General features: G+C 60.7%; 4 protein-coding genes across 4 annotated transcripts; 3 read left to right on the forward strand and 1 right to left on the reverse strand.

The window, feature by feature from the left end:
- Positions 1-2,541: 2,541 nt before the first annotated feature.
- On the forward strand, positions 2,542-6,804 carry SPT23 (SPT3 Dosage dependent suppressor of Ty-induced promoter mutations-like protein; the record flags this gene model as incomplete). The annotated part of the gene is made up of 4 exons (XM_028618755.1): positions 2,542-2,717; positions 2,795-3,061; positions 3,122-5,332; positions 5,403-6,804. The coding sequence occupies 4 exons, from the start codon at positions 2,542-2,544 to the stop codon at positions 6,802-6,804; spliced, it is 4,056 nt and encodes a 1,351-aa protein (XP_028473122.1).
- A 478-nt stretch (positions 6,805-7,282) lies between these two features.
- On the forward strand, positions 7,283-11,726 carry INP52_1 (inositol polyphosphate 5-phosphatase; the record flags this gene model as incomplete). Its single annotated transcript, XM_028618756.1, has 9 exons — positions 7,283-7,511; positions 7,572-9,378; positions 9,420-9,773; positions 9,814-9,838; positions 9,902-10,038; positions 10,229-10,287; positions 10,343-10,368; positions 10,430-11,105; positions 11,170-11,726. The coding sequence occupies 9 exons, from the start codon at positions 7,283-7,285 to the stop codon at positions 11,724-11,726; spliced, it is 3,870 nt and encodes a 1,289-aa protein (XP_028473123.1).
- A 1,613-nt stretch (positions 11,727-13,339) lies between these two features.
- EHS24_003051 (uncharacterized protein) lies at positions 13,340-13,972 on the reverse strand (the record flags this gene model as incomplete). Its single annotated transcript, XM_028618757.1, has 3 exons — positions 13,340-13,539; positions 13,637-13,798; positions 13,945-13,972. 3 exons carry the CDS (start codon positions 13,970-13,972, stop codon positions 13,340-13,342), a joined length of 390 nt encoding a protein of 129 aa, XP_028473124.1.
- Positions 13,973-14,344: 372 nt separating this feature from the next.
- EHS24_003052 (uncharacterized protein) lies at positions 14,345-14,866 on the forward strand (the record flags this gene model as incomplete). The annotated part of the gene is made up of 4 exons (XM_028618758.1): positions 14,345-14,440; positions 14,487-14,552; positions 14,591-14,657; positions 14,712-14,866. 4 exons carry the CDS (start codon positions 14,345-14,347, stop codon positions 14,864-14,866), a joined length of 384 nt encoding a protein of 127 aa, XP_028473125.1.
- Positions 14,867-16,164: the final 1,298 nt, after the last annotated feature.

Below are 16,164 nucleotides of genomic sequence, written 5' to 3' on the forward strand. Positions count from 1 at the left end.
TGTGCGCCGCGTGTTGCGAGACATGTGTCTGGGATCTGTGGTATCGTGATATCTCGGTATCTCTCGTCGTCTGCCACGCAAGCTGCGCATTTTGGAAACGCCTCCCACACGGCCAGGACAAGGAAAGGAGGAACATTGGGTCGGCGGCAGGCGGCACTGCTGCCTCGACGGTTCAGTACGTCTGTACGGTGTGCGTGCCTACAGATGCGCCTGTGAGTGTGTGGCGGAATGCAGAAACCCACTGCGGGGCCTGAAAGGTGGGAAAGCCTGGGAGGGATAAACCTCGCAGTTATGGGTGTGCACAAGCGCGCTGGGTCTTGGCACTCCGAACCCATTGGCAGACGAGGCAGGGCCTGGCTGCCTGGCTGGACCGTCTGCGCGATTGAATGCGACGCGGCGTTACCCAGACGCCAGAGGCCTGCTGCTTGCCTGCTTGCCCGCTGCTGCTGCCGGTTGGCCCCATGGGCGCCAGGAAAGGCTCAAAGCTGGAGAGGCGCGGCAAAGGCTTAAAAAGGCTGCATGTGGTGGCGACACGCTCTCTCTGCCCGGCAGTCGCGCCGTCGGTGTGGCGTAACGGCGTCAGTGCGTGGCTTCCAGGCTCTCCCTCGCTCCCGATGGCGGATTCTCAACGCCGCGCATTCTTGCAACTCGTTTTTCTTTTGACGCGTGTGCACAAATGGGCCATGTGGGTGCCGAAATGCTGCATGCTGCATGTATCTCTTGCAGACGGCCAAGGCAAAAACAGAGACAAACGAGTCTCAAAAAAGAAAAGACTGAGAGAGAAGCCATGTGTGTGTGGTGTGAAACGTGACTCTTGTGCCTGTTTGCCTCCCACCTAATGCGTTTGGGCAGATACGTTATAGAGAGACAATGTTGCTAAAAGGAACCAGGCCGAACACAGGGGTGGCTCTGAGCTGTCCTTTTCTTGCCTGGCTGGGTGCCTTGCTGGAAGGCATTAGCCGCAGCAGCAACGGTGTGATTTCAAACGGGCCGTTGCTGGCTGGCCGTGGCCTGGTTCTCTCATGGCTCTCTCATGTCTGTTCTGTATGGGCCTTTTTTGGGCGGCCGTTTCCAACTCTGTTTTTTTTTTTCCTTCCTCGTTCCCACACCTGCCCGCCGCCGCTGCGCCACCACACGCCGCGCCGGCCGCGCCCCACTCCGCCACCCCCCGGCGCCCCGTAGTCTTTCTCGTTCTCTTCTCGCTGCCCAAGCTGACATATGCATTGTGCCCGCAACTAACCGATACAGGCAGGAGAGAGAGAGAGAGAGTACCCAGCGTGTACCCATCGTGCGCACTGCTCCTGAGAGAGACTGTGGCCTGTGGCCAGATCCGAGCTACCGACATGCAGGGAGAGACCCGGGGGGGCGTCCAGGATATAATGTCAGGAGAGAGAGAGAGAGAGCTGGTGGCACGAGCAGCAAGACTAGACACCGACGACGACGACGAGAGCAGCAAGGACCCACTGGCCACTGGTCGACGTTGGCGTTTCGCACAGTTGTGCATATGCATGTGGGATGTACGCACTTGCCCGGTCCAGGGAGAGCGGGGTGTGTGAGAGCAAGTCGGAGGACGAGATCGGGGGTACGGCATATAGCGCACCGGGGGGAGGGGAAGGGGCAGAGAGAGAGAGAGAGAGAGAGAGAGAGGCCGTCGTCGCTGTGTGCCATACGCACTACCATGCGTTCTCGCTCTGGCTGGCAGCCGGCAGACAGAGAGCCATTTGCCTGGCTGGGCCAAACCATTCCCGCCCCGCGCCCGCCGCCCGCCGCCCCCGCCCGCGCGCCTGGCTGCCCCGCTGCTCATACGCTCGTGTTCTCATTGCTGGGACAGACAAACCCCCCCCCCCCTCTCCCCCCCCTCCGTCCGGCTACTGCCTGTGTGCATATGACTGACGTTTGCTCCCTTCCCATTTGCATATCCATTCCATCCGTCCTTCATCCCTCCTCTTCCATCGCACATCCATATCCACCACATCTCGTCCTCTCTCCACAACCCACACCCGCCACCGCCCCCCTCCTCCAGCCCGCACAGCTGCCCACCCACCCCCCTCGTCTGCCCGTGCTCATTTTTTGGACCCTGGGGCCACGCCGACAGACCGCACCGAGGCCGAGACCTTCACGCGTGCGCGCGCGCTCTCCTCATCCTCTCTCCATCACACTATTCCTGGTACATCCTTTGCATTCCAGCGTGTTCGCACCACCCCACTCCTCTCCCCCGACATCTCTTCTGTCACCTCTCCCCCCGCCGCGGCCTCGTTACTAGACCGCCCTCGCGGCCTCGTCTCCCCCCGCTGCGACCTCCACTCCAACCGTCACCGAGTGTCGCCACAGCCTTTCCACCCGCTGTCCCTTGTCCGTTCCAGCTCCTCCCGCAGCACGGTGCGAAGCAACCCATCTCCGCCCAGGTCTCTCTGATCTACCGAAGCGACATCTTCCCATTCCCACCACCTGGACATCTCCATCCCTCCTCCGTGCATACATTCGCCTAAACCGTCATCGTCACCTGTCCCCCGGCCCCCGCCCCCGCCCAGGCAGGCAGGCATGGAGTCATCGTCGACATCCTCTCCATTTTCCACTCGCTCAACTATCCCCTCTTCACCTGAACGTTCCAGCGGCGACAAGCCGCCTTCCACCGCCCAGCGCGGCCATACTGCATTCAACCCCACGTCGGGTCACCTCATGCAGGGGATGCAGGCCCTTCTTAACAACCTCGGAGCGTGAGTACACACGATGACAAAGCCCGCGGCGCGCGCGCTGGACCAACTGTTCTCTCGTTTTTTCTAACCCACTCCAGCTCGTCGTTCGCACAAGGCTTCAACAACACCGACTTTCTTCGCCAACCCACTTCTCCCCCAGATGTCAAGCCCGCCGTCCCAGCGGCTGATGTAAAGCCGCTGGCGCTCCAGCAGGTCGCGCAGGCGTCGCGTCCGGCAACGTCCACCAGTGGAAGTGCCGGAGGCCACGGCGGGTCGCGAACGGATCCACCAAAGCGCAGCTACGACACTGATGACCTGACCTCGTCCACTCCCTCTCTCGACGAGCTGCACATGTCGTACCAAAAGTGAGTAGAGCGCAACTCTATACTGCAAACCGTCAACATGCGCTGACGTGACACCCGCAGTGGTCGCATGAAATTGATGCTGCAAGGCGACCCACAGGTCATCCACAAGCAGCGCGTCGAGACTGCCATCCGAGTCATCATTGACATTCTGCGCACCATCCCCCCTTCCCCTTCCAACCCTCTTCCTTCCAGCTGCATCGGCTTGGCACCACACGACGCGGCGGGCAACATTCTCGCGTCGTTTGAGCGTATTGCCAACTTTAAGGGTCTGCGTTTGCAGGCTGGCACCACGACCAAGACGAGCTCGAAAAAACAGCTCGCGGCCGGCGCCATCCCCCAGCACCAGCTTGCCTACGTGGAGACGGCAGTGTACACGAGCGGCGAAAACGGCAAGCGAGTGTATGCCTGCAAGCGTTGCCGCAACCGTGAAGAACGCCGCCGTCAAAACAAGGACGCTGCCCGCAAAAAACAGATTGCGTCGGACACTGAGCCGTCGGCAACGCCTTCACCCAGGCAGGGCCTGCGACCTGCGACCGAGGACTATGTTACGGGCGAGAACCCGGCCCAGTATGACCCACACCGCATGGGCCAGGTCGTCGAGGAGCCTCCTTGGGACCCGACACTGCCCGACTGGCGTCACGAGATTGTCCTCTTCAACTCGCCCCCGGACGTTCCTTGCAAGGAGGGCAGTTGCTTCTGGCTGCCATTCCGTGTCATCTGCTACTGCAAGTGTCACGGCGAAAAGGTTGGGTTCCGGATCAAGTTTACCCTCCGCACGTTTGATGGCCAGATCATTGCCACGGAGATGACCCACCCGATCAAGATTACAGACGACCACAAGACCGACGCAAAGGCAAAGCCGCGTATCGACCGCTTCACGTCTACCAACACTCCCCAGCCTCGTCCCCGCAAGGGCCGCATGAGCACGGCCTCGTCGCAGCGCCAGTCGCCCGCTCCTTCAGAGAGCGAGATGAGCGTCACCTCCGAGGTCGGAGCAGTGGTCCAGAAACAGACCCCACAGGTTCGCCAGGGCAAGCCATACGACCGTCCCCCGTCGCAGTCGCCTGCAGTGTCTACCGCCAACCTGCCGTTTGACTTTATGAGCGGCAACGCGGGCGAACGTCCTCGTCTCTCCCGCCAGCAGTCCACGTCATCGTACACGTCGCAGCCCGACATTAGCAACTGGAACGACCCCGTAGGCTCGTCGACCGTCAGCCCTGACGCGCTTCGTCGACCCAACTTTGGCGGCATGACGAACGCGCTCAACAACCTCAGTGCGCTGTCGGCCAACTCGTCGGTCGCACCCAGCCCGGCCCAGCAGTTTGCCGGTCTCAACATGAACGGCATGTCCAACGGTATCGGTGCCAGCAACGGCACGCTGGACTCTGCCAACGACCTCTACAACGGCGACCTGTCGCACGGAACCCTCGACCTGTCCGCGCTCAACGGCGGCATGAACCACCAGATGATGTTTGGCAACGAGCCACGCGAGGACGTTGACATGTCCAACGTTGCTAGCGTTGCGAGCGAACTGGAGAACATGCTGTTTGGCGGTTCCAGCCATGCTTCCGTCGCCTCGTCGTTCCACGAGGACTCGTCAGTCTTCTCGGGCTTCCAGCAGAGCAGTCTGTTCAGCGACAGCGGCTTGCCCCCCGACAACACTCTGGACGACATGATCGACTACTCTGGCGGCGAGAGCACGGGTGCGCTCAGCCCCATGCAGCACCTCAACCTGTCTCCTACCGTCGGCATGGGCCAGCTCGACCTTGCCGGCGTGGGTCACTCGCCGCTGCCGTTCACACAGAACAACGGTATGCCGCAGGCTCTCCAGAACGGACTCCCGAACGGTCTCGGCCCAAACGGCCTCCCGCAACCGCAGCAAACACAGCAGCAACAGCCCGACGCGGACGCGCAGACGAGGGCGCTCCTCGCCCTCTTGGCGCAACAGCAGGCACACCAGCAAGCGCAACAGCACCAACAACGCCAGCAGCGCCAGCAGCCTGTGCCGGTTGTTTCGCACGTCATTCCTGCCGAAGGCGACATGGCCGGCGGCACGCCAATTGCCATTGCCGGTCGTCTGTTCACTCCCGAGACGGTCATCTGCTTTGGTGGTCGCCCTGCCGTCACCTCCTTTGTTTCCGACTCGTTCTTGCAGTGCACTCTTCCGCCCAGCCCTCACCCCGGAGAGGTCGAGGTGACGGTCCAGAGCATGCCTCGCGACTTGACCGCTCCTGCCATGATGTTCAAGTACACTGGCATGGACAAGGAAATGTACGTCACCCAAGCTTTCCCCGAAACGAAACTCTCTTCTGTGACATCATAAGCTGACTGAACCCTATAGGATGCGCCTCATGCTCGAAGTGAGACAGTTGCACCAGTCGTCTGACCCCGCTGTGCGCCTTGTGGACCACATTGCGCGCTCCAACCACAACTCGGACCTGAGCGACCGGTCAAGCATGAGTCCCGCCGGCGGCAATGGCTCGTCTCCGTTCGACGCCGCGGGCTCGGCGCCAGTGTCTCGTTCGTCGACGCCACCGGCAGAGACGGATCTGCAGACGACGCTCATTGCGTTCCTCGAGTCTCTGGACCAGTCTTCACCGGGTTCTCTGCGCCGGTCGGGCGTTGTGAACCATCGCAACAAGGCACAGCAGTCCCTGCTCCACATTGCCACCGTCATGGGTTTCAACAGTCTTTTGCGCCGCCTGATTCTTGTGGGCGCCCACCTCGACTTGCAGGACATTAACGGTTTCACACCGCTGGCATTTGCGGCGCTGTGCGGCCAGACGGCTGCCGCTCGCGTCCTCCTTGAGGCTGGTGCGTCCTACGACATTGCCACCAACTTTGGCGAGATGCCCCTTGACCTGGCCAAGATCGACGACCAGCGCGAGGTGGAGACGATCCTGCTGTCTGCCGTTTGGTCCACCACTCCCGACGAGGCTGCCGACCGCGATGCCCCGTCCGTTGCTTCAGGAATGGAGTCGTCAAGCGAGATTGACGACGACAATCCCAGCTCTGACTCTGACCACGACGACAACGACGACGGCGAGAGCATCAGCAACGCCAGCCGCGTGCTGCTGCAGCAACCCCGTCGTGTCCCCCGTCGCCCCAAGGGCAAGGGCAAAGAGCGCCCAGCCGCAGTGGAGAAGCGTACCACCAGCCCGCGGCATGTGGCTCGCCGTCTCTCGCTCGAAGGTGGTGTCATGGCGCCAGCCGACGACCCGCCTCCCTACGCTCCCTCGGACCACCAGTCATGGATGTCGCGCACCCTGTCCAACATTCCGCACCCCATCCCCGACTGGCACGGCATCCACTCGCTTATCGGCGAGAAGGCTCCTCCTGGCTGGGTCGCATTCCCGGCGCCGTCGTGGGACACGCTGCAGAAGATGACCAGCCCCGAGGAGGTCAAGCTCTTCACCCAGGCCATGGCCGCTGCGGCGTTCAACGCCGTCGTCCAGTCTGGCGCCACCACGTCGCACATGAAGACCACCGCTTCCCCACGCACGCCCACCAAGGCGCGCCCCGCCCGTCGTCGTTCCAGCAGCGACTCGCAGTCGTCTTCGGGCCGTCTCAGCGCCAGCGAAGTGGTCCGTCAAGTCAAGCAGGACCGCATGCTGTACCTGTTCTGGCTCCCCGTCCTCCTCTTCGTCGGCTTTTGGTTACTTGTCACCGCGCTCCCAATCGCTACTGGGTTCTGTCTCTTGTACGCCCGCCAGATCAGCCGTGCAATCAAGCAGCGGCTGTAACCATACTCACACTCATTCCACCACCACCACACACAACCCAAACCAACAATAATAGAGATTCCCGCCTTTTTTTTTTTTTTTCAACGAGAGAGAGATCAACTTGGGAGATTGGGATGTCGAGGGTGATAGATTCACCTGCCTTGTACAAAAGTCACATATGCAAAACTCTATCATAGTCCATTCGGCCGTGGGCCAGAGGCCAGAAGCAGTGTGCAGTGGCGAATAAAGTGCAGCACCCTCGTGTGCTGCATTTTGGTGCCCCACACAGTGAGACAGTGCTCCTGAGACTCGGTGACGCAACCAAATGCCCCCTCTTGTCCACCACCGGCCACCGCCTTTTCCCGCCTCCATCCATCCCATATTGAATCCTCAATCTCTCCCTCTCCCTCCCTCCCCTACCCCACCCCCTCCCCCCCTCGCCGCTCTCCACGATCTTCGCCTCCTCCTCACCACCCCTACCCCCACCCCACCTACCCCCATGCCTGTACAACTGTACCTGCGCGCCCAGCCGCGCGCCTTCTTCCTGCTAAGCGAGACGCATGCGCTGGTGTTTCGCCAACCCGGCGCCGAGGAAGGCGGCAAGGCGTCGCGGTCCGTTGTCGTGGCCGAGTTTCTGCCCATTGGCGAGGTGGACAGGGTCGGGCTCATTGATGTGTGTCGCGGACGCAGCGTCGCGGGCGTTCTGGGCGTGACGAGCGTGCCGAGTGGTGAGTACGGGTACGGTGGTCGTGTGCAACACCCTTTTGCTGACAACGCTCCGCGCGCAGACCGCTCACCTATCCCGGACGTTTTCCTGCTCGTCCTCTCGGCCTCGACGCCGCTGCCCCCGCTCCTCCCCAACTCGCCATTACGGCCGTCGCGCGTCGTGCAGGTGGACTTTTACTCGCTCACGTCTGCGTACTGGGACGCGCCGGGACTGGTCCCCGACGTGCAGGAAGAAGACTATGACTCGCCGTACCGCGTGACGGGCAAGCAGCTCTCGCAGGCCGCTGCAGAGGGTATCGAGAACCCCACGGCGGGGATGAAGAAGTATCTCGAGAACGGGGGGTTCTTCCATGCCGAGGCGTGTCGGTGGGACATCTCCAAGCGCCTGGGGTCGGACGGGACCAACAACTTTATCGCGGCCGAGCACGGCCGTAGTCCGCTGGGCGACCACCACCACTCGCCGCTGGAAGAGTTTGACGAGCGGTTCGTGTGGAACGCGTCCCTGCTCGCCCCCTTCCTCGCGTTCCGGCGCGGACTGGTCCCCTCGGTCCGCGACGAGCTGGACGCGCACGCCCTCCTCCTCCCGGTCATCCAAGGTTATGTCGGCTCGACGCCGCTCGCAATGGGGTCGTGGACAGACGGCCAGCCCGACCCGGGCGCGCTGGCGCTCATCTCGCGCCTGAGCTGTAAACGCGCCGGCGCGCGGTTCCGGACGCGCGGGATAGACGACGACGGCAACGTGGCCAACTTTGTCGAGACCGAGACCATCCTGACCGTCGGCGCAATGTGCGTGTCGTACACGCAGGTGCGCGGGAGTGTGCCGCTGTTCTGGCAGCAGCCGCAGCAGGGGCTCGGCACGCTCCAGCAAAAAGTGGAGCTTACGCGCCCGCCGCAGGCGACGCAGCCGGCGTTTGACAAGCACTTTATGGGCCTGCTGGAGCAGTACGAGGCGGTCCACGCCATCAACCTCCTGGGCACCAAGGACGCCGAGGCGATGCTGTCGTCGGCGTATTCGGACCACTTTGGCGCGCTCCGCTCGTCGCTCAAGGCTATCGCCGGCAGCGCCCCGCCCGACACGCACCCGACGGCCGACGACCTCGTGTACACCTCGTACGATTTCCACGCCGTCGTCCGTCTCGGCGGACACGATGCCGTCCGCCAGGACCTGGCGGTCATGCACGCCGTCAACCGCTCCGTCGACAAGTTTGACATCACCGCCATTGACGCGACGACGGGCGAGGTCGTCGAGTACCAGCACGGCGTGTTCCGCACCAACTGCCTCGACTGCCTCGACAGGACAAACTATGTACAGGAAGTCATGTCGACCATTTCCCTCCGCCGCTTCCTGTCCGCACATGGGAGCGTGCTGCTCAACTCGCCCACGCTGTGGTCGGCGCACCGCGAGCTGTGGGCCGACAACGGCGACCGTCTCAGCAAGACGTATGCCGGCACCGGCGCGCTCAACACGAGCGCCACGCGCACGGGCCGCAAAACGTTTGCCGGCCTGCTCAGCGACGCGACCAAGAGTGTCGGCCGCGCGTACATTAACAATTTCCAGGACAAGGGCAAGCAGACGGCCATTGACATGCTGCTGGGCCTCATGGCCGGCCAGCGGCCCGTCATTCTCTTCGACCCCGTCGGCGACTCGATCCACTCGGCCCTCGTCGCGCGCAAGAGCGAGTATTCCGTGCCCCGCAACCTGGTCATCTTCTCGGGCACGTGGAACGTCAACGGCAAGGCCGCCAACGAACCCCTCGACCCGTGGCTCTTCCCGCATGGCACGCCAAAGGCCGACATTTACGCCATTGCGTTCCAGGAGATTGTCGAGTTGACGCCTCAGCAGATCGTCGTCACCGACCCGGCCAAGAAGTGAGCTAGGGCGCGTACAGACGCTTAGCTGACTGCTCCAGGCGCGCATGGGAGGGATACATCATGGACACGTTTGCCCAGAACAGCGCGCCGCAAGAGTACATTCTCATGCGCAGCGAGCAGCTCGTCGGCACGGCGCTCATGGTCGTCGTCAAGTCGGCCCTCCTCCCTGCCATCCGCAACGTAGAGTATGCAGACAAGAAGACGGGTCTCCAAGGTCTCAGCGGCAACAAGGGCGGCGTCGGCGTCCGCTTCAACTGCTTCGACTCGACCATCTGCCTCATGACCTGTCATTTGGCAGCGGGGCAGAGCAACTATGCCGACCGCAATGCGGATTACAGGACTATCGACAATGGCCTGCATTTCCTCCGCGGCAAGACTATCGACAGCCACGAGTGAGTCGGCTGGGTAGCGCTACATTAGCTGACATGCCAGTATCGTTGTGTGGGCCGCAGACTTTGTTAGTTGGTCGTCGCCGAATTCCAGCTGACCCCAGAACTACCGCATCGACCTCTCCAACGAGGAGGCGCGCGAGCTCGCGACGACGGACCAGCTGGACGCGCTCGTCTCTGCCGACCAGCTCACGTTTGCGCGGGACGAGGGCGAGGTGTTCAACGGCTACTCCGAGGGCCCGCTCACCTTCCGCCCGACGTACAAATAGTGAGTTCCAGAGTCCCTCCACACTGGCAGCAGTGGGGTCTCGCTTGTTGTTGTTGCGGTCGTCGCCGTCGTCATCGTCGTCGTCATCACCCTCGTCGTGTTCGAATGACGTCTTTGAGCGCTGCCCCTATTCTCTCCCCCTGAGCTGCCAAAGTCCCGCAACACCCTTTTTGCAGTGCTGACGCAACAGCGATAACGGAACCGACGTGTACGATTCGTCTGAAAAGCAGCGCATCCCCTCCTGGACAGGTGAGTCACCAATGAACCAATCCGCGCAGGCCGCAGAAGACGCTGACCGACGTAGACCGCGTTCTATACAAGGGTGCTGGCGTAAGTGGCACCGCGCGGTTGCGGTGTAAACCCGTGTTCTGTTGGTACTGACACTCCCCAGGTTCATCTTAGGGCCTACAGCTGTGCGGATCTGCGCACGTCCGACCATCGCCCTGTGTATGCCGTGCTGGAAGTAACCATTGCCGAGGTCGACGAGGCCCAAAAGGCGCGAATCGCAGACGAGCTCACTCGCAAGGCGCGGAGCAGGACGGGCAGTGCAAAGTTGGACGCTAGGGTCGAACAGGCCGCGCAGGGCGGCGTCAAGTCGCTCGTCAAGGAGTTTACCTCTGTTTCCTTGCACCCTACACCGACACCGTCGCCGAGGCCTGTCCCACCACTGGTCTCGAGGGACTCGAAGCCTGGCAAGCCCAAAGCGTCATCAACAGACGCGACCCTCAACGCTCTCAACTCGGCGTACGCACGTCTGGGTGTACCGCCACCATTGCCCGCTAGGAATGGCGCCGCCAGCGCTACCATCACCACCACCCCGGCGTCACCGCAACAGGCCACGCCTTATGAGACGCGCAGGAAACCACCTCCCCCACGTCCCACCGACTTTGGCAAGATTGGTCTTCCTCAGGATGCCAGTCCTGAAATCACCCCAGTCGCGACAGGCGACTTTGTCCTCGTCCCCTCGCCAAAGCGGGTAGCCGCCCCGCTCCTCCCCATGCGCCAGCAGTCAGGCTCGAGCTTCATGTCCACCCACTCGGCGCCGCCTGCGCTTCCCGCGCGCCCCAGTCTCAGCCCCACCCCGCCGCTGCCCACGGCACCGCGCCCGACGCTGCCGCCGCGCAAGCCCAGCAGGCAGGGCACGCTGGACATGGACGCGCCCCCCTCCTTCGGGCCTCTGGATCCCCGCCCAGCCCGATAACGTCAAGCCCGCAGTGCCCAACCGCTTGAACAAGCCGGCGCCCGTCGGTGCCACTGCGGCGGCAACTCCATCGGCCAGTGTCCCTGCGCCTGCACCCGCGTCCGTACCTGCACCCGCTGCAGCGACGACTACCGCGCCCGCGTCGGCCAAACACCCTCCTCCTCCCCTCAAGCCGAAGCCCACTAGCCCGAGCAGCAGCGTCAACGCGACGTCAGCGTCGTCGGCGGCGGTATCAGGGCCTGTTACGTCGTCGTCGTCGACAACAAGCATAAACACAACGACGTCATCGGCCGCCACCACGTCGACGGCGACGTCGCCAGCCAAGCCCCCAGCCAGGCCCATCGTGCCCGCCAAGCCGGCTGCGCTGTCGCCCACCAGCCCAACGGCCACGGGCACGGGTACAGGTACGGCCACATCCCCCGTGGCCAGTGCGCCAAAGCTGGCACCCAAGCCGAGCGGGCTCAAGGGCAAGACGCTCACTATGTAGGCTAGAGTCTGGTCTATCTACAATGATTGGTACTGTTACATGCACTTGCACACGTATAGAGCTATACTAGTGTCGGCTGGATGTGGCGGCTGCGGGAGGTTCGAGGTGGTGAGAGGGCTTTGCGTTCGGTGGATGGAAATGGCGGCTGTTTGGCAGCGCCGCCCTTCACGACTCACTCGCTCGCTGCCTGTGCCTCTTCCTCTCGCGGCCGCTTCATTCTGTACATGCGCCCCGCTCAGTTGTGGCAAGTACACAGGATGTCGCGTAGTAGCCTTTGACTCATGTCCACAGGCCACACTCCTCCCGCCAACATGGATGACGCATATTTTTGGGTCCCAATGAACGTCGCCTTGAGCCCGATATCAACGTCGGAATTCTGTAAACTTTCCTGTTTTGTGTTGGGATTTGATGCCGTTTAGCGCCCGAGACCGATGGTCTTAAGCTGGCAGTTTGTCTTTCAGAAGAGGATGGGGATGCATAGACGTCTACAGAGCTGCTTATATGCACACAGAAGGGAGGCCCGAGCACTACAGAGAAGCATGAGGACAATGAAGAAGCAGAAAGAGCAGCATTGGTGCGGTACCCTCGTTCTCCGGTCAGCTCGGTGCCACACTGCAGTGGCGCAAGTGGTTACGTAATCTCAAAAGTTTTGGCCTCCGCGACGCGGTTCATAACGGGCGTTAATTTCTAAACAATCACCAAGTCGCTGCGTGTGTCGTTAACACTGCTATAAGGGTTGCACTTAATAAATCTCCCCGGCACCTGCCGGGGTTCGATTCCAACAGAGGGCAGAGCCTGTAGCGTCACTAGCCAGGCCAGAGTCATTAAACAAAAGACCGCCCGTGAGGAACTCGACTGCTAGGGTTCGACAAGAGCAAATGGGGGCCCAAGGGGGCGCATTAGCTTTTGCTAATGCTTTTGCTAATCGGGCCGCCACCCATGATGCTAGAGTTTTCTGTGCGTAACACCCCGTCGATGTTGTCTGGGGGTGACCCGTCCATGCCGTGCGCGATGGGACATCAGCACGCGTTCCACTTCCACTGCATCTGATGCTAGCTCAAGCGCGTACGGAGGTACGTTAATAACTATACTGCTGCAGCCAACCACGTTGACAGCAAAGAAAGTGTGGTCTGTCGTTGCCTCCATCCAAGTTGCTCCGATGTCCGACAAATCGACATTATTCGCTCGCGAGATGGTCAACAGACGATACCGATACGACATGATACATGCATAGCCAGTTCTCTACAGCATGTTGCGGAACCCGTATCCGCGGCGGTATCCCCAGTTTCCTCCGCCGGGGGGCGCGCCGTCGTCCCCCTCTCCCTCTCCCTCTCCCTCACCCGCTCTCTCGGGCGCGGCTGCCTCGGGCTCGGCGGGACGCCACTTGAAGCGCAGCAGGTCGTCCATGTTTATGTATCGCAGGGTATCCATCGCCGTTGCCGCGAGGTCGACTCTTGGATCGTCAGAATTGAAAAGGTGGTAAACACTCACCGGGGGACGACGCGCTCTCCGAGACGTTCACTCGCGACGAGCGCCTCCTTCCACCTTTTTCTGTCAGCTTTGTTGAACGTCGACGTACCGCTCAACACAGAGACACCACCGGCAGCCCTCCTTTAGCCCCTCGAACCCTGGGCGTGGAGACGAGAGGTCGTTGCCTGAATGTCAGATTGCAGCAAGCTTTTGGTTTTGGTTGCCGGGTCGCGTGACCGGTACGGGACTCGCGGCAGCACAGTACCACCGCACCAGGGCATGGGTATCAGGTCGCCAGTGAGCGAGTCCCTCGCGGCCTGTTCCTTTGCAGTGTTCCCCAGTCCTGGAATTCCGGCATTCACCGAGTGCAGACGAGCGGAGCGAACACGGAAGCCCAGCAGCTCCACAGCAACCACATTCCGTCCACATTGGAGACTCACCCCTGGCCTTGCTAAAGTCGAGAAACTCCTTGGTCACCACACCGGCGACAAAGTGCTTGCCATCGTCGTCTTCTGAGCCCCAGCAGTAGCCGTCGCGGTAGAACCCTGTCGGGTGGGACGCGTCCCCCGCGCGGGTGTTGGGCTGGAGGGGGCCGTGCAGGACTGGAGTCAGTGGCTTGTTGCTACGGATCGTGTATGCGAAGCTCCACTGGGAATGTGTCTCCTCTCGCCAAGACTGACGAATGGCTGGCAGCAACCGGTCCACCGCTCGAGCGAGAGGATGCACCTAGCCAGCCTCTAGAACGCACCACTAAGCTTGGACGTCTCGATCGTCATGGTGCTAGCGGCGCGTCGGTGGGCCGACGGGAGGATACGTCGGAGGGCGTTCATGGACTCTACTTCTCTCTGTTTCTGGTTCTCTCTCTGTTTTCTGTTGTGTTTCTGGATATCTGTTTCTGGTTGAGAAGAGTAACGATGGATGTGGGAATGCGAGTTGAGGGTTGAACGATGTAGAAGCTGTGGAATGGAAATCGAGACGCGTCAGGCAGAGGAATGGGACTCGGTTGTGGAGAGTGGAGGTTCAAATCACGAGACCGAGTGGCGACGTCATATAATGAGTTTGTCCTGGGGGATCCTCGTCTCGTCTCCATTGGTCCTCCACTTGTGCCGCCTGGTACGGTTCCCGACACTACACCGCCGCGCCTCAACATGGGTGGTGTTGTCTGCTCAGATCGGTATCGTAACGAGGCGGGGTACCGTTTTGAGACTTTGATGATGGGTGGCCTGGTCACCGCCTACTGGACCGTGAGGACTCGCCTGTGCGTCCGCCCCTTCCCTCACCCCAGCCGAGCACCATGTGGTCGAATTGGGCTTTGATGTGACAGCGGCCAAGCCATCAATCGAGCGGACCATCAAGGTATGTTCAGGCCCTTGTAATTCCCCCTGACAATCCAGTCCCAAGCATTTGACTACATTACAGTCACAAAGGCCGATGGCAGGCCCAGGCCCATCCTGATTCCTGGTTGGAGACCGTCGTAGCACGCAAGTGGCCGGATGTTCCATCCACTAACGACAGCGTTTGACAATGGCTCCATTGCCGACATCCACTTTCCTCCCCCGACAGAGGACCCCCTTACCCACGACGAGGCATACGGTTACGCGTTGAACAAGCACGGAGAACACCAGGACGACAAGTGCATTAACCTCGTCCTCGCGTCGCTTTTCTCGTAGTTTCCTCTTTCCATATTGACGCTGTAGTATGCTGTTGTTTGTAGTGCCGGGACCCCAATTGCCAATTGTTTGTTATGCCCTGTGGTGCTGTGTGTGTCCTAAGAGATGCTGAACAGCGGTGTACGGTGCGACTGTTGTTACGGGGAGGGGGCAAGTGATGCAGTCAACCAGACACCCCCTTCCATCGCCACGCATAGCGACCCCAAGGAGGCACAGGCTTACTAAATTCTTCTCACAGCCTCGCTAAGCCACTACTGACAAGTACCGCACAAGTACGTAGAGTCATGACCAACGTAGAAGACCCATTCGATAACTGTGCGTGATTTCTGATCTCAACTGGCAGAGACGTCATCCCGAGATAACAATCACCTGACCGTACCTCGTGGGCACTTACGTGCTAGCGCGTCGGCGGACCTTTGTTATCGTAAACACGATTCCAGCGGAACGCGTGGATCATCATCACCACCAGCACCATCCCACGGGGCTCATGCGATGTCAAGGACACTCACCACCCATGTGATAATCACACGACCGGGTTGATTCGGCGGTGGTTGTGGCACTCACCTGCTCGCACTGCGTTTCTACTCGGATGAGCTTGAAGCATGGTATTTTGGACAGGCGGAATCCTGTTGGAACCGTAGACTTGAAGAATTCTTTCAGATTCCGAGTCGTGTCTGGAGGTATCGAGGGCACCCGTTGCACGGTTACAACCGTTCGTCACGGCTGTACCAAAATGGCCGCCGCTTGCAAGCAGAAGATGTTCACGTGCACTCTGCTTTCCTCGCCACCAGCACTCCAGTCACTGACCACTAGAATGATACTTGTGGGGCAGATTCCCGTTCTTCGCTTGTAATGTACCTCGGCTCTTAGGTTGGAGATACGATTCGGGGCCTGACCTCGTCTGGTGCTCCAGTACATAACAGACACTTGCCAAAACGGGGACTACCTCCTATCGACAGGACCAGTGGGGTAGCTTGCTGTGTCGCTAGCGTGAGACAACTATACAGGGCAGCCTGTTGGAGCCAGTGATTAACACGGGAAGTTTTAGTGTGGTCTGCGATACACGACATGGCAGGCGCCATATGTCCCGAAAAACATGATAAAAACTCTGCCACAGACGGCGAGGACCTCATCAACTTTCAACTCGTCAGCATGGCCCACCGCCCCCAACCACCCTTCAAGGTCTGAGAAGCCGTCAGTGATTTCGCACAGGATATTAGAATTCCAGTGACGCTTGCAAGGGATAGACAAGGTGGAAAACAACTTCCAGTTCATGTGACCATGCGTCGATGTGTTCA

Source organism: Apiotrichum porosum, assembly GCF_003942205.1.
Source record: "Apiotrichum porosum strain DSM 27194 chromosome Unknown scaffold_14, whole genome shotgun sequence".
Taxonomy (NCBI): Eukaryota; Fungi; Basidiomycota; class Tremellomycetes; order Trichosporonales; family Trichosporonaceae; genus Apiotrichum; species Apiotrichum porosum.